The 18,230-nt window shown below is 36.7% G+C and overlaps 1 protein-coding gene across 6 annotated transcripts; it reads right to left on the bottom strand.

Moving 5' to 3' along the window:
• Positions 1-9,966: 9,966 nt before the first annotated feature.
• Positions 9,967-14,836, bottom strand: LOC109210427 (calcineurin B-like protein 4). Of its 6 annotated transcripts, XM_019373843.1 has the most exons (10): positions 14,727-14,836; positions 14,460-14,569; positions 12,662-12,813; positions 11,830-11,912; positions 11,621-11,680; positions 11,296-11,404; positions 11,108-11,160; positions 10,860-10,940; positions 10,655-10,767; positions 9,967-10,568 (listed from the first exon to the last, which is right to left on the bottom strand). In XM_019373843.1, the coding sequence occupies exons 3-10, from the start codon at positions 12,738-12,740 to the stop codon at positions 10,505-10,507; spliced, it is 642 nt and encodes a 213-aa protein (XP_019229388.1). In that variant the 5' UTR covers positions 12,741-12,813; positions 14,460-14,569; positions 14,727-14,836; the 3' UTR covers positions 9,967-10,504. The 6 variants fall into 6 exon arrangements, with proteins under 6 accessions (XP_019229388.1, XP_019229389.1, XP_019229390.1 ...); XM_019373844.1 differs by lacking the exon at positions 14,460-14,569; XM_019373845.1 differs by lacking the exons at positions 14,460-14,569; positions 14,727-14,836 and adding an exon at positions 14,144-14,302.
• Between the last annotated feature and the right edge of the window lie 3,394 nt (positions 14,837-18,230).

Genomic DNA, 18,230 nt, shown 5'->3' with positions numbered 1-18,230 from the left:
ACTGAAAGTAGGAGGGTGGTGCTTCTTGTACCTCTCGAGTCTACGCTGCTCCTCCTCTGAAACTGCTGCCCTACCCTCGGGCTGAATTGGGGCTACAGGTGGCACTGGTATAACCTCTGGAAGCTGATCAACTTGAAAGCGGTGCTCTGGGGTGCGGGCGGAAGGAGTCTGTGCTCCTCCCCTGGAGTGAGATGTGACAAGAGCAAGGGGAATCAACTCTGCCTGAGCTAGAGTACTAAACATGCTCATGAACTATGCAAGGTTCTCCTGAAGAGCCGGTGCAATAGTAGTAGGCATCTCAGTGCTTGCGCTCTGACTAGAGCTACTAGAGTCTCCTCTGTGGCAGCTCGTGTGGGTGCTCTGGCTGTACCACATGGACGTCCTCGGCCTCTACCCCGGCCCCGGCCTCTGGCGGCTCTAGCAGGGGCGCGAGTGCCTGGTCATCTCCGGTTGTACGTGTACTCACCATCTGTGAGAGAATAGAATACAAAAGTTTAGAACTTTAAAGTAAACAAATCTTCACACGACAAGGAATCAAAGAAGTGTGACTTTCCTAACAGTTCCATAGCCTCCCGAAGATAAGTACAGATGTCTCCATACCGATCCGTGAGACTCTAATAAATCGGCTTGTGACTCACGACACCTATGAACCTAGAGCTCTGATACCAACTTGTCACGATCCGAATTTCCCCTACGTAAGACTTCGTGACGGCAGCTAGTCTCTACGACTAGGTAAGCCTAACATTTGCAGAATAACAACAAAAAGGGAACATAAATCTAACCACTAACAGCACAGTAACGAAACAAATGATAGAAATATCGCTCGGCATATACAAAACCAACTCTCAAAAAAAATACATACAGAATCTTCCCAAGACCCGGAACATCATAAGTCACAAGCTTCTAAGAATTTACTAACTGTTCTATACATCAATATTTAGAAATAGTAGAGGAAGAACTACACAAAAGATATAGGGGGACTCCTAGGTCTGCGGACGTGGCAGATGTACCTTGAAGTCTCCATAACGGCAGCAGATGCACAACTAATAGCGAGGCTGGAATGATGTACCTGGATCTGCACACGAAAACATGTGCATAAGAGTAGCATGAGTACACCACAACGGTACCTAGTAAGTGCCAAGCCTAACCTCGGTTGAGTAGTGACGAGGTCAGGTCAGAACGAAATAATGCAGTATAATAAAGACAAAAATATAACAAGAAGGAAATCACAGGAACACAACAGTACAGTGAACGGAAATAACAACAGGGGATCTCCCGAGATACCATCTCGTAGTCCCAAAGTAAATATATAGGAGGGTCTCCCGGAATACCGTTCCGTAGTCCCAAAAGTAAATGTGCAGGGAGAACTCCCGAGGTACCGCCTCGTAGTCTCAAAAGTAAACTTTTGGGGGAATTTCTCGGGAACCGTCCCGTAGTCTCAAAGTAAATATGCAGCTCAAGCAAAAATAAGGACAACAGTTACAGCAAGAAGACCTACAATTTAGACTAAGTACAAGTCAAGAAAGGAAGTAGGATCCACTAACCATGCTGCAACGAGTTCCGATTAATAATTAAGACACGTAGACATGCTATTCTAGGCTAACAAGATAACTACACATGCTAGTATACTCAGATAGGATGAAAACAGGCTATTACTCAGTAAAAATCAGGTTTTCAACAAATAGCCCGTGTACGCACTCGTCACCTCGCGTACACGGCGCTCACATATCATAACAACACCAAATCCTAAGGGGATTTCCCCCGCACAAGGTTAGGCAAGCCACTTACTTCGAACCAAGCTCAAATCAATCCGTAACAATGCTTTTTCCACGAATATCCGACTCCGAATGGCCTAAATCTAGCCAAAATCAATTAAATATCATAAATATAACTACAAGAAACTAATCTAGCTACTGAAATCAAAGCTAAAGCAAGAAATTAGAAAATCGCCCTAAAGGTCTCCTCAGGCCCACGTCTCGAAATCGGGTAAAAGTTACCAAATATGAACACCCATTCACTCACGAGTTAACTCGTACACAAATTATCCAAATCTGATGTCAACATCTCCATCAAAACCCAAAATCTTAGTTGAAGAACTTCTTCCTATTTTCCCAAATTTTCACCCAAAATCCGAAATTAAATGATGAAATTAATGATAGATTAGTGGGATATAACCAAAATGAAGTGTAGAATCATTACCCAATTGATATCTCTAAAAATTCCTCAAAATGTCGTCCAAATCCAAGCTCCCAAACTCATGTTTTGATAAAAATAGTCAAACCCTTGTTTTTTAAACTTTATATTTTGCCCAGATAATTCCTTCTTCGTGAACGCGGAGGGACCCCCGTGTTCGCGAAGCACAAACTTTCTTTGGCCCAGAGTGCCTTCACCGCGAATGCGATACGCTTGTCGCGAACGCGAAAACCACTCAGCTCAAACCTACGCGAACGCGGGACCAATCATCACGAACTCGTAGGCAAAAAGGCCTGGAGACCTAGCCGCTCAACTTTCTCTACGCGAACGCGTTGCCCTTCATGCATTCGCGACGCACAGCATAATAACCCCTTTGCGAACGCGGCCCCATCTTCGCGAACGTAAAGAATAACTTTAGCTAGCCTCCCAAATACCCTACGCGAATGCGAGACCTCCCTCACAAACGCGATGAAGAAACTCCTGCAACAAAAATACCAAAAATCTACTATCTTCCAAAGTCCAAAAATGATCCGTTGAGAATCCGAAACACACCCATGTCCCCCGGGACCTCAACCAAACATACCAACATATCCTAAAATACCATACGAACTTAGTCGAGCCCTCAAATCACATCAAACAACGCTAAAATCATGAATCACCCTCCAATTCAAACTTAAAGAACTTGAAATTTCAAATTTCTACAACCGATGCCGAAACCTATCAAACCATGTCCGATTGACCCCAAATTTTGCATACAAGTCATATTCAATATTACGGACCGAATCCAACTTTCAGAATCGGAATCCGACCCCTATATTAACAATTCCACTACCGGTCAAAATCTCCAAAAATTCGACTTTCGCCATTTCAAGCCTAAATAAGCTACAGATCTCCTAAACACAATCCGGACACACCCCTAAGTCCAAAATTACCTAACGGAGCTAACGGAATCAATGAAACTCCATTCTAGAGTCGTCTTCACACAGTTCCGACTACGGTCAAAATCCTAAGACTTAATCTTCCGTTTAGGGACTAAGTGTCCCAAAACAATCCAAAAACCAAACCAAAACCTCCTGGCAAGTCACATAAGCTGAAACAGATACGGGGAAAGCAGTAAATGGGGGCTCGGGGCTACTGCTCTCAAAATTATCGGCCTGGTCGTTATACGTTGAAAATAGAATATCTCACAGTCAAAGATCCACTTGTTTTGTGGAATGGCTTAAAGAAAAGAAATGACAACTTAAAGTTGGTCACTCTTCCACGAGTACGATATGATTGGGCTCATCTGAGGCTCCAAGACTTTGAGTCAATTTCTGAATATAATTCTGCGATATTCAGAATTACTTCTAAATTGAAACTCTGTGGAGATAGTATCACTGACTATGATTTGCTTGAAAAAATATTTATAAAATCAGACCACTCAATCTTCTTTAACCATTGATCCATCACCAATCAAGTGGTCTATTTTTCCATCAGGGTGCTCAAAGAAGTCTGCCACATCCAAGTGGGAGATGTCAAATTCATTGTCACAGAAAAAATTAGCTTCGGGGCCTTTATTCTTTAGAGAAGCTGAATAAAGCTCAACCAAATGTCTTGGTGTATGACAAATATTCGTCGAATACCCTTTTCCACCGCAACGATAGCATCCAGATTCTGAACCCTTTGCCTTTGGCTTCTCATCGTTCCCTTTCCACTTTTGGTGGTTATTTTTCTTTGGGGGATGATCAACACCTGAAAAATTTCTTCCTTGGCCACGATCACGGCCACGAACAGGGCCACGACCTTTTCCACGCGTAGCATAATTGGCATACACCTCATCCACTTCAGGAAATAGTGTAGACCAGTGGGTCGATTTTCGTGATTTCTCATGAACAAGTCATTGTTTCGTTCAGCCACAAGGAGAAGAGAAATCGACTCAGAGTACTTCTTGAAACCTTTCTCTCGGTACTGTTGTTGCAAGACCATATTGGAGGCATGAAACATTGTTAATTTTTGCTTATTTGTATTAGCTAGTGAATAAACGTCATGTAATTATCATAATTTACATGAGTGGTAGTTTTGCAATTAGAATTAATCAGTATGTCGAATTAGTATAATACTTCACTGAATAAAGTTATTGGTTTTAGTTTGTTTGTTACTCGCTAACAGATGCAATACGGCAAGGTTAAGACTTAGCCTCTAAAGTTTATTGAGTTTGAATTTTATGAATATTGATCTTATTAAAAGACCAAAAGTGCATATGCAGAGGCGGACCCAAGATTTGACCACGACGAGGGCACCACTGTGTGTCAATCACTAGCGATAAAATTCAGCATGTAACTCTTTGAAAACTTAATGATTATAATGACTTATCATCCACGTATAAACAAAAAGAAGTTCTAAAGAAAAGAAAGCACCGAACAAAGAGAGATTTCTTCACAAAATGGGTGCTATGGGAAGGGAAAACGTTTGATTAAACATGTTTCGCGCTTTAAAATTTCTAGTTTTTTAAATTAAAATAAAGGGTCAGTGATCAAAAGGGTGTTCAAACTTTAAAGAAATCAAGATTAACGGTATGTTAATAGTAAAAAAACTAAAGAAGAGACTTAAACTCTTAGTTTCCACTGTCGAGTCGGAGTCAAAGTGATTGATGAAGAAGGTTGTGGCGTAAGAATTTGTATTTTTCTATTTGTGGGGTGATAAGTTGCAATTTGAAGCTTTTAATTTTAAGGGATGAATTTGAATTTTTCTTTTTTAAATTAAGTTGACTATTATGTACTAGAAGTTAGAACTAAACTATAATTGAATTCAAAATAAAAAGAATAAAGAAAAAAATAAAACAATTTGTTATTAAGTATAAAGAAAGTATGTTGTGTTCAATTAACTAAAAAAATTAAAGATGAGATTCGAGCCCGGATCATCCAGCAAACAAGGGAATTGAAGCGCCCAGCATAACCACTTCTTCCTTTCGCCTTTTAGTGTCAGGGGGCATAAGTAAAATATTTAAGAGGTTCTATATATATGTACAGATATATATAACGTATATATACAAGGTTTTTTTCGAGACTAACGGGGTCCCGTGACCCCTCTACATGCAACATTGGTCCGCCTCTATGCATATGTAAGTTGCAAAACCAATTGTAAACTCTTGTAAAGCCTCGTACAGAACATAATTCAATAATTGCGTTGTTTTACGCTATCATGTCCATTTTATTAATTACAATATTAAATAGCAAAGCATTAATTTAACAATAAATTAATGTAAAGTCTATAAGTCATGCATTAATACAACATCATATAAATAAATTTATTGTAGTTTCATATGTGTAGTGTAGTCACAATTGTATTATTTTAGCTACATAATTATTTGTACCATAATCAGAGTTTGCTCGAAATTGCATTAAAAGGTCATTATAATCATTGGTTTAACTTTATTTCTTTTCCTTTTCTCTGAAATACTAATATTTATTCGTATATTTTCTTTTGTATGCCAAACCATTGGAAGCAAACATGGATATCCCACAAAGTAAACATGGATCAAAGTTTAATTGTAAAAATATTTGTTTAATTGTTTCATGTACGACACATACTATATTCAAAGAGAAGAAATATTTCTCTCATTTAAGTATGTGTAAGGCAGATGTTACTACAATTTCTGGTAGTAGTAATTTAATTGAAGGCTCTGGAAGAGTTACTATCACTCTGCCTAAGGGAACAATGCTTATCATAGATAATGCAATGTTCTCCTCCAAGTCCAAGAGGAACTTGTTGAGCTTTAAAGATATCCACCGAAATGGATATCATATTGAGACAATAGATGAGAATAACTTTGAATATCTCATCGTTACCAAGAATGTCTCTGGACATAAAAGGGTTATTGAGAAGTTCCCATATTTGTCTTGTGGCCTGTATTGGACAAGAATTAGTGCAATTGAGGCACATTCTATTGTAAACCAAAAGGTTACTGATTCTAATACTTTTGTACTTTGGCATGATCGATTGGGACACCCTGAATCAATTATGATGAGACGAATTATAGAAAACTCAAATGGGAATCTATTAAATAATTTAAAGATTCTATTAAACAATAAATTTTCTTGCACTTCTTGTTATCAAGGCAAGTTAATTATTAGACCATCACCAACAAAGGTTGGGATCGAGTCCCCTGCATTTTTGGAACGTATATAAGGGGACATTTGTGGACCTATTCACCCACCTAGTGGGTCGTTTAGATATTTTATGGACTTAATAGATGCATCTTCTAGATGGTCTCATGTGTGCCTATTGTCATCTCGCAACCTCGCGTTTGAAAAATAAATGGCACAAATAATTCGATTACCGGCGCAATTCCCCGATAATCCAATTAAATCTATTAGACTTGATAATGCTGCTGAGTTTTCATCCCAAGCATTTAATGATTATTGTTTATCAATTGGGGATAAAAGTGGAACATCCTGTAGCTCATGTTCACACTCAAAATGGCCTTGTAGAGACTTCAATTAAACATCTGCAATTGATAGCAAGACCGTTACTCATGAAAATGAGGTTACCCACTTCTGTTTGGGGTCATGCCATTTTTCATGCAGCAATGCTAGTTCGTCTCATACCGACAAACTAATCATAAATATTCCCCGTTGCAATTAGTTTCGGATCATGAACCTAATATATCCCATTTACAAATTTTTGGATGTGTAGTATATGTGCCTGCAACACCGCCATATCGCACCAAAATGAGTCCCCAAAGAAGGTTAGGAATATATGTTAGGTTTGAATCGCTCTCCATTATTTGCTACCTTGAAACATTAACGGGAGATTTGTTCACTGCTCAATTTGCAGATTGTCGATTCGATAAGACACTTTTCCCAAAATTAGGGGGAGGAAATGAAGAAACCAAACGGAAAATCTTGTGAAAAAATCCATCATTGTCTCATCTTGATCCACGTGCCTCTATTTGTGAAAAAGAGGTGCAAAAGATTATCCATTTGCAGATAATAGCAAATCAAATGCCAGACGTATTTAGGGATCTGAAAATGATAACAAAATCACATATCCCTATAGAGAATTTTCCAATCCGTATTGATGTCACTATTGGACAATCTTCTAATGTCATAGCTAATGAGTCAAAAGCGCGCTTAAAACGTGGTAGACCATTGGATTCTAAGGATCGAAATCCTAGAAAAAGGAAAACAAATGATCAAGATGGCACTATGAAAGGGCCTCATGAAGAAATACATGATTTAACCAATCCTGAGATTCATGAGGAAATCAATGAGCCTGAGACTCAAGAAAATAAGGAACTATCAATAAATCAAATCAATATTGAGACAAATTTGAATCGATTGGATATAGTGGTGGATTATGTCTTTGCGTATAACGTTGCATCTAGCATTATGCAAAATTGTGAGGATCTTGAACCTCAATCTGTTGGAGAATGTCGACAGAGACGTGATTGGCCAAAATGGCAAGAAGCAATCCAATTCCAGTTGGATTCACTTGCAAAACGTGAAGTTTTTGGGCCTGTAGTCCTAACACCTAATGGTATTAAGCTTATTGGCTATAAATGGGTCTTTGTACGTAAAAGGAATAAGAAAAATGAGGTACAAAGATATAAGGCACGCCTTGTTGCACAAGGATTTTCACAAAGGCCTAGTGTTGATTATGAAGAGGCGTATTCTCCTGTTATGGATGCTATAACGTTCCGTTATCTCATTAGTTTTGATGTCCATGAAAAGCTTGACATGCATTTAATGGACGTGGATACAGCCTACCTTTACGTCTCACTTGATAATGAGATATACATGAAAATTCCCAAAGGATTTAAAATGCCTTACGCACATAATTCAAAGTCCCGGGAAATATTTCCAATCAAATTACAAAGATCTTTGTATGGTCTAAAGCAATCAGGAAGAATATGGCATAACCGCCTTAGTGAGTATTCATTAAAGGAAGGTTTATATAAATGATGTTATTTGTCCATGTATTTTTATAAAGAAAATAACATCGGAATTTGTTGTACTTGCCGTATATGTCGATGTCACAAACCTTATTGGAGCTCCTATAGAACTCCAAAAGGCAATTAATTATTTAAAGAAGGAATTCGAGATGAAAGATCTCGGAAAGACAAATTTATGTCTCGGTTTGCAAATTGAACATTTGGCAAACAGCATTTTTGTTCATCGATCTCCCTACTCAGAAAAGGTATTAAAACTTTACATGGATGGAGCACATCCATTAAGTACTCCGATGGTAGTTTGATCACTTGATGTAAATAAGGATCCATTCCGACCTCAAGAAAAGATTGAAGAGCTACTTGGTCCGAAGTACCATACCTTAGTGCAATTGGTGTACTAATGTATCTTGCTAATACAACAAGGCATAATATAATTTTTTCAGTTAATGTCTTAGCAAGATATGCTCTGCTCCTACAAGGAGACATTGGAATGGAATCAAACATATATTGCGGTATCTAAAAGGGACTACCGATATGGGCTTATTTTATGGCAACGTATGCAGTCCCAATCTTGTTGGTTATGCTGATGCTTGGTATTTATCCAACCCACACAAGGCTCGATCTCAAACAATCTATGTGTTTACCTGTGGAGGCACTGCCATAACTTGGCGATCGACTAAGCAATCAATCGTGGCTACTTCATCTAATCATGCTAAGATAATTGCTATTCATGAAGCAATTCGAGGATGTGTGTGGTTGAGGTCTTTAATACATCTTATTCGAGACAAATGTGGTTTGAAATGTGACAAACTACCCACGATTTTGTATGAAGACAATGCAGCATGCATAGCCCAACTGAAGGGAGGATTCATAAAAGGAGATAGGACAAAGCACATTTCACCAAAGTTATTTTTCATACATGATCTTCAAACGAATGGTGATATCAATGTGCAACAGATTCATTCAAGTGATAATATGGCTAATTTGTTCACAAAATCTCTACCTACATCAACCTTCAAGAAACTAGTGTACAAGATTGGGATGCGAAAGCTCAAGGATGTGAATTTGATGCTCTTATCAGGGGGAGTTAATACGCGTTGTACTCGTTTTTCCTTACAAGGTTTTATCCCACTGGGTTATCCTTGCAAGGTTTTTAACGAGGCAACCAAAAGGCGTATTTTTAAACATGTGTACTCTTTTTCCTTCTCTAGAATTTTGTTTTCACTAGCTTTTATTTTAGTTAAGGTTTTAACGAGGCACATTATATTTTGAATAGACATTCAAGGGGGAATGTTATAAATAGAATTGTATTTAAGGTGAATGTCTATATTTTAGAAAGATTTTACGGATTTTACTTGGTGGATAAGTCACTCTTTCCCTATAAATAGAGGGTCCTATTCCATTGTAATTCATTCCAAAATCAATAAGAACTTCCTATTCCATTGTAATGCATCCCAAAATCAATAAGAATTCTCTCTCTTTTCTCAGTATTCTTTTATTGTTTTATTTCAGCATTGAAATATTTCTATATTATTCTTTTGTACTTCACTAAAAGTGGTCTTACAAAATTAGCAAAGTATTCCAAATATTAAGATGGTATTGTGACATGATTTGCAGAATTTAGGAGGGCAGGATGGAGCTTTATCCAAAATAAATTTGGAAAGTCCATAAAATCGTTAGATAGCCAGTCCATATTTTTAGACATTTTCTTAACGTGTTCAACTTTATTTTTTTTTCTGAAATAACGAATTAAGAAGTAAAGATGATTGATGAAGACATGAAGCTATTCATTCTATAACATTGTCCATATTAGCTACAACATCACTAATACTACGCAACTGTACTGAAAAGAGCAACAACAATCTCACTTAACCACTGAGGCAAAGGTTCAGTAAATCAACATTATTTGATATGTCACAGTTTTCACATCTTTATTGATTCTTTGACCCAAAAATGCATCTTCATCACCAAAATGTTGTTTTTCCAAAGATTATTACAAATGATAGAGTTTTTAAGTTCGAGAGAAGTGAGAAAAAATATGAACAACCCCTGTCAAAACTTTAGCCTACATGAGGGCAAAATGAAAAAGAACAACGGTTTTGGAGAACTATAACATGAACAGTAGTAACAATTGCTTTCTAAATCCAGCTGAACAGCTAGAAATTTTGAAGTACTATATCTTGCAAAGCAATTGAAGATGGCAGAAAACTGATTTTCTTCTGCCTCTTAAGTTCAGTCTTATGTGGCGAACCTCCAAATAATTCGATGCAGCAGCACCTTATGACTTTTTTGATTCTTGAACCCTTTGCATGCATCACAGCGTGGAGGAGATTACCTGATACGACCTTCCACTATGCGCGCTATCTGTGCTTAATATGAGCCTTAGACTTCCAAATCTTCAACCTCAGAGCTCATCACAAAACTAGGAAATGCTAAAGTTATGTCCCTATAATAAAAGCAAGGTAACTTGTTATAACAACAACCTACTCAAAAGTTTCTTTATAAAATGTAACTAAATGCTTTATAACTTACTTCAGATATGGAAGGGTCATATTCTTTAGAAGAGAAGGATTCTTTGAAACAAACTCCTTCCATTCTTCTGGATCTATCTTTCCATCACCCAATTTATCTGCTTCACTGAATGTCTGGTGCACAAGATAATATTAGGCGGTAAATTAATATGAAGAGCAAAAAGGCACATAAACGTCTGAGCAAAAGATAGAGTAAAACATTCAACCTTATCTACAATCATTTCAACTACATCATCTGAAAGGACCAGGTCCGATTCATGCAGCAGTGCCAAAACCATCTCTTTCAGCTGCAAGTAAAACAAAGAAGCAAATAAACTATTAACTCCGCCAAATCGTACTCTTGCACCTCAGAGTAACATTAGAATTTCTTTCTTTTTTTCTTTTGGATGAGACCTAATGCTCATGACAAGGGGAGCATAGAGTAAACCAGTACAAGTACGGTTGCAACACGTACCTCTTCTCTCTCAATATAACCAGTTTGCCTTAGATCATATAATCGAAAGGCAACTGCAGAAAAAAATTCCACCATACACATTAATAATGTCACAAAAGAGGTAAATAAGATGTTTAGAATTCTAAAACTGTAGAGAATGATAAATAGGTGTTAGAGAGTGAATATAAGGCATCAAAATCGTTCTATACATGCAATTTTATCGGCTACTGGTGCATTTGGGTGGAAGACGCTCAATGATCTGACAAATTCTCCAAACTCAATCACTCCATTGCGCTTGTAATCAAAGATATCAAAAATCTGCAAAATTCGAGGGAGAAAAAAAATACTCAGCAGGTATAAGTCAGATTAATGCAAGACATAGAACGGTTGAGTTTTCAAATGAAGCAGAAATAACTGCAACATAACCAATGTTGTAGCTTGGCTGCAAGTTTTAATGCTTAATCAGAAATGCAGAGAATTTGGAAAAACATCTACATGGACAATTTAAAGGAAAAGTGAGTCAACAAAACATACCCTGTCTGCAAACAGATTTCTTCTGTTTTGGTTCCTGAAAAGTGCCAGCTGAAGTTCTTCCTAATGACAGAGTTGCATAGAAGTTAATAGGTAACTGTAACATATTCTAGGCCTCAGCAACAAGTCAAACACTTGGTAAATTATAAATGTTTAACCATAATAACGCACCATGATAACGTTAATGCTAGTGGCAAGCAGTACATAAATACCTTGTGAATGAGTCCATCATCTATTATAGAGCTGCTTATTTTCTTAAACAGCTCGTATAATGCTTCAACTTCACTCACTGTAACTGCAATATAACATAACATTGAAAAGTTCATACAGAATGATTAATTGGTTGTTTGGATTGGATAAAAGCAGACCATAACTTAATGGAAACCATGGCTTATTATATGATTCTAGCACGTTTAATTACATGCTGCATATTTCACAGTGAAGGTCATAATGCTGAACTATTAGTTCCATCATCATATTCGCAATGCAGACTTACCTCTCTTTCTTAGCACAAGAATTGTTTTCATAACTTTTTTCAGAAGACAATTTGTAAGCTTTTTGTTGACTACTGCCCTCAAATATCGCATTGATACAATGCTACAGAAACTCTTTTGGTTATTTGATACGCTTACTTTCTAAAATCTAGAGAAGGAAGTTTTCATTCTGAGGCTTTTGTTTTCCATTTTTGATTAAAATTTTCCATTCTGAAGCTCAATTATATTATTCCGTTGTTCCTTCATTAAATACTCTGGCAGTACACAGTTTGTTGGAGAGGGAAGAGAAGATGCGAACAATTCTATAGGATTATTCATATGCACTTAAGGGGTTTGAGCTCTTCTTGCTGTGTAGGAAGAAAACCATATCCGTTTATAGCCTTCTGGTATTTTCCTTTAGCAAGAGGCCCAAGCTGTTTGTCTTTATGTATGAGGGCTCTACAAAGAGGAAAACTAGAGGTGTCTGACTGACTTATTAAGGCAGACATAACGACGTGTAACTTCAAACTGATTGAAACAAAAACCCAATTTCGTAAGGATGCATACTCACAAGCTGTCTCAGCAGCAAGCACTGTTGGCTCCTCGTAACCAGGGGTGTATTTGGAGATCGTTGAGTGAAAGCAGCCCATCAAAAGGCGGAAATAATAAAATGCTGTTAACGAACAATATATCCAAGATAGTTGGACTTCATCGAACAACCACCTGACAATAGAAATACAACATCAGCATGAATGCATCACCACCAGGGAGTTAAGCAATTAAGTTAGATATAATTTGCCAGGTCAAAATAAAAACAGTGGGAAAAAAGCAGAATAGAATTAAAAGCTAAGGTAGATCCATCATAATATCAAGCTTTGCACCCTCCTTAAGAGGGCTCTGAAACTATATAGTTGTGCTACTTTATCAGTTTCAGGATAATCACCATGACATCAAATGTATCGCTTTCTTAAATTAGCTAAACACAAGAATAGAGAAAAAAATTATACACATTTTCTAGCTCTATACTAATTGCCTTGACTCATGGTAACCTTTAGATGTTTAAGACTTAAAACTGTAGATCTACATGATCTTCAAACATAAGAGTAGTAAAACGCGTAGAACTTAGTTCAAATTACATCCAAATTACGCACCAAGAACTTACTTCAAAACCAACAATCTTATTTCTTCAGCAGATTATGGCAAGTGGCCTCACTATAGCATTCTGTTTTCGCAATTAATCTACTTAACGGTGATAATGCAAAGATTTGGTTATGACATTAACAATTTTTTTCGGGGTCACAATCAAAATGAGCTATTAATAGGTATGGAACTAAAATAGCATAGCTCTCAAAGAAAAATGAGGATGATTCTAAACAGAAGAAGACATTAACACACAGATGAAAAGGCTGTTTGCATTTAGAAAGTTTAAGGGGCCAATAGCAATTAGCATAGGAACATTTTTAAGTCACAAAGTCATAGGGGGGCCAACTATATAAAGGGAAAGAATAGAAAAGCCAACTGCATTGAAAGGCAATATATAATTATATTTATTTTTCTTGATGAATATCAAGAAGTCACAATGCGTAAGCAAATCTAATCTCTTCTCATTAGCTCCTTGGAGTGTTGTGAATAATTTAAAAACTTGATTATTACAAGAAAATTCCAAACATATACAACTGATTCAAACCTGGTCTGACCAACCTAGTTAAATTTCATAATGTTGAGGGTGAAAAAAACAATAGGTACCAAAATGGCAAATTTTAAAGTAGAAGGGTAATTAAGCGGCGGATTAAATGTGAAATCCATGGTACAAGAATGATGCTTCCACAAGCCTAGCCATGATCAATAAAAAAGTAATCTTTAGCTATTAATTGAGGAAGAACAAAAGCAGGAATCAGGAAACTTAAACTAGATCTTTTTTGTCATTGATTCATGGGAGTCTATCAGAATGAAGAAAATATGGCTCATTCCAAAAGGAAATTAAAGAAGCATAGAAGCTTGCAAATTAAATGGAAGAAAGACAAACAGAGAGATTTCTGAAAGATATTTTTACCTAATATTGCAGTGTTCTTTAAATTTGTGAAGCCCAAGTTCATTAAGGGCAAATATTTATAACCGTTTTCATTCTTAGTTAGGCAGCACGTGGTGCACTAAGCTTTCGTTATGTGCGGGGTTCGGGGAAGGGCCGAACCACAAGGGTCTATTGTATATTTCTGCAAGAGGTTGTTTACACGGCTCGAACCCGTGACCTTCTAGTCACGTGGCAGCAACTTTACCAATTACGCCAAGGCTCCCCAATGCACTAAGCTCCTACTATGCACGGGGTCTGGGAAGTATGGACTACAAGAGTCTATTGTACGCAGTCTTACCCTTTTTACAAGAGGCTGTTTTCACGATTGGATTTGTAACCAGTCATATGGCAGCAACTTTACCAGTTACGCCAAGATTCCCGTTAAAGCCACAGTCATACTAGTTTAAGCTGGAAAGGGAATAAACGATGAGAAAAAGTGACAAATGACGCATCAGACAGACATGATAAAAGAAACATTAGGTAATGAAGGAATGTGGCAAACAGAGATCCCAAAAAACTAGGTAATATATAAAAGGCTAAAGAGGGAGAGACACGAGTTACTTACCCTGAAGAAAGAGGGCGAATAATAGAGGATCTAGGGAAAGCTGCAATTTCACAAACTCCACCACTTCAAGCGCGTATTATTATACTACTCATTTCCTGTCAGGCTGCAGCCTTAGATCGATTCCTTTTTGTTTCAAAATATACTCATCTTTTTGTCCTTTTCAAGCGCACGTATATACATTGCGTAGGTAGTACTATTATTCTAGACTAGGCTCCGGGTTTAGATTTGCTTGGCGTGCTAACGTTTAATGGTTCCTACTTGGAATAGCAACAATTGCGTGAAGCGAGGAGGCAGTAAATAGAATTGTATTTAAGGTAAATATCTATATTTTAGAGAGATTTTAGGGTTTAAGTCACTCTTTAGAGGGGTTTTATTCAATTGTAATTCATCCCAAATCAATAAGAATTCTCTCTCTAATTTTCTATGCAATACTTCTTCTTTTATTGTTTTATAACACGTTATCAACCCGAGACTCCAATCAATTGAGTAAAGACTTTGGGATACGTGCATGATGCTCAACTTGTACATAGTATCGAGTATAATGATTGTCAATTGTTCCATGAACTTCCTTTAGGTAAACTTTGGATATAAGATAAGTATTTTACCTTATTTTTCTCTTTTAAATTCTTGAAATTCTATAATTTGATTTTTAATACAAGTAAAGACAATAATTTTGATTATAACTCTAATAGAGTTTTTAAGAAATTATAACCACCCAAAGTGGTAAAATTTTTATGTCTTGCCATGATCAAATTCATGTATGATTATGAGCACAAGAAGTGGAAACTCGTCCCGTTGAATTGGCTTCATTCTCGTTCCCATAAGAGAATGTGGTAGCAATATGTAATAAATCTGAAAGAAGATAAAATTATTATCGTGAAGGTATCAATGGATGTGGACGTGGCAATAGACAAAATTATAATCGTCATCATTGTAGTTATGAGAATAATAAGATTCTCAAAATAATCCCCCACTTTGTGAAAGTAATGTTTGTCATCGATTTGACAAGAGATTTTGTAAAGTACATATAGATGATTATGGTCCATTCATAATGTGAATGTGACAACATGTGTTTATGAATACATATTTATTCTTGAAAGAATAAAACGTGCTAGTGGTAGTGAATATACCACACTCCCCTCTAGAAGGATGTTTGAGAGGAAATAAAAAAATAATGTCATTATTATGGCATGAATGATCACTGGTCACGTACCTATTATACGCCAAAATATTTTGGCAATGTGATTATTAAAGGACAACAGTGATGCAAGAAATATATCTTGCATATAATTTTGACCATGGCCATAATGGTATAACTTTCTCTTTGAGAGAGATATTCACCATATGGATGTTGATGAATATATGGTAGTACTAAATTAATTGAGAGCTCCAGAAGAGCCAATCATTACTATTTTGGAGGAATACAATTGATTATGATCATGTCAACTTATTGTGCCGTAATAAGTCTCAAAGAAACTTATTCAGTTTGCAAAGTAAACGCGAAAGCAGTTGATTATATTGAGACAATAAATAAAGGAAAGATTTAATATCTTCTATTACTACAACTTGTAGCGGGGTAATATGTATGTGAAAAGCTACCCGCTTTATTCTCCAGTTTGTACTACATAAATAAAATAATGCCACAATAAAGTAAACTTTATTGATATAAAAATATATATCATAATAAACTTGGCGTTTATTGATAATTTGCACACGTCATGGTGTAAACCTGAAGTTTATCAATATTGATAATTTATCCAATTGGCATTATTGATTTAGCCATTAAGTATGATGTGCAAAAATAAAAGAGAATTCACATGGCTAAGTATTAAAGAACTAGAAACTTCTGTACGAATTCTCTTATGTTGTTTGCTCTCACTAATTAATTAATAGACCAACTAAAATTGGGATTGAATCCCATGAATGCTGGAAATATCAAAGGTGAATTTGCGCCCATTCACCTGTCATGTATACCACACAACATGCATCTGTGAGATGGTTACATGTGCGATTATTATTAACCCGCAACCTGGTATTTGCGAGGTAACTTGCTCAATAATTTAATTTAGAACATAATTTCCAAATTTTCTATTCAAGACAGTTCATCTTAATAAGTGGGTTTGCATCACAGTTGATTTAGCAAAATAATTTATTGAGTGCCTCCACTTAATAGCTAAATTATTGCTTATGAGAACAAAGTTATCTATATCAGTTTGATATAGGTTATATACGAAAGTATATTACATTCTCCCCTCACAAGAGGTTCAGGGTCAGGAACCAAATAATTATTATTATTTATGTGCGGTGTATATTTTGATTAACACCATAATGCACAAAAGTGAGTTTCCAGAGTTGAGGAAGTGTGATGACCATAGGTCATCTTATGTTTTAGAACCTAATTCTGTGCTTTGAAGCCTAAAATACCTTATTTTAGCCCTCCTCGATTTGCGTGCATAGCCTGGGTATTTTTCCGAAAAGTTTTTATGTTAAAAGCTGATAAAAATATGAAATTTTTGCATTGAAATCCATTTGAGTTGACTTCGGTCAACATTTTGAGCAAATGGACCCGAATTCGTGTTTTGACGGTCCTGGTGGGTTCATATCATGATTTGAGACTTGGGTGTATGCCCGAAATTGAATTAGGAAGTCCCTAGCCAGAGTTATTGCACTTTGTTGAAATTTGAAAGTTTAAAAGCCTAATGACTTTGAAAGTTTGACCAATGTTTGACTTTATTGATATCGGGTCAGTATTTTGATTCCGAAATCCAGTATAGGTCCATTACTATATTTATGACTTGTGTGTCAAATTTGGGGAGAAACGGAGTTGGTTTGACGTGATTCGGATGTCCGGTTGTGAAAATAGGAGTTCATGAGTTTTCTTGAAAATTTCCTTTGATTTGATGCTCAATTCATAGTTCTAAGTTTTATTTTGGCGATTTGATCGCACGAGCAAGTTCGTATGATGTTTTTAAACTTGTGTGTATGTTTGGTTTGGAGTCCCGAGGGCTCGGGTGAGTATCGGAGAGGCTACGTAGTGTTTTTGAACTTAACTATTGTTGTATCAGGTCTGCAGACTTCGCATTTGTGAGGTCTGGCTCGCAAATGTGAGCCTCGCATTTGCGAAGGAAACATCACATTTGTGAGTAGTGGGCTGGGGGTGGACTTTCGCAATTACGAGATTTGACGTCGCATTTGCGATCCCCACAGGTCCGCATTTGCGAACATTATGTTCGCATTTGCGAAGGCAGCAGGAATGGTCACTCTTTGCATTTGCGAAGATTTGTTCGCATTTGCGGGTTTGCAAATGCAAACCCCAGGTCGCAAAAGCGACTTCTGCAACTGATCAAATAGCTTAAGAAAATGGAATTTTCACTCATTCTTCAAATTTTCAAAACAAAAAAATCCTAGAGGCGATTTTTCCAAGCACCCTTCTTCCCCAAATCATTGTTAAGTGATCCTAACTTATTTTCTTTCAATCTTTCATTACATTTCACAAGTTTTTAA

The sequence above is a fragment of the Nicotiana attenuata genome, unplaced genomic scaffold (genome assembly GCF_001879085.1).
Source record: "Nicotiana attenuata strain UT unplaced genomic scaffold, NIATTr2, whole genome shotgun sequence".
Taxonomy (NCBI): domain Eukaryota; kingdom Viridiplantae; phylum Streptophyta; class Magnoliopsida; order Solanales; family Solanaceae; genus Nicotiana; species Nicotiana attenuata.
Note: the sequence above shows the minus strand (reverse complement) of the source record. Positions and strands in the feature narration are given on the sequence as shown.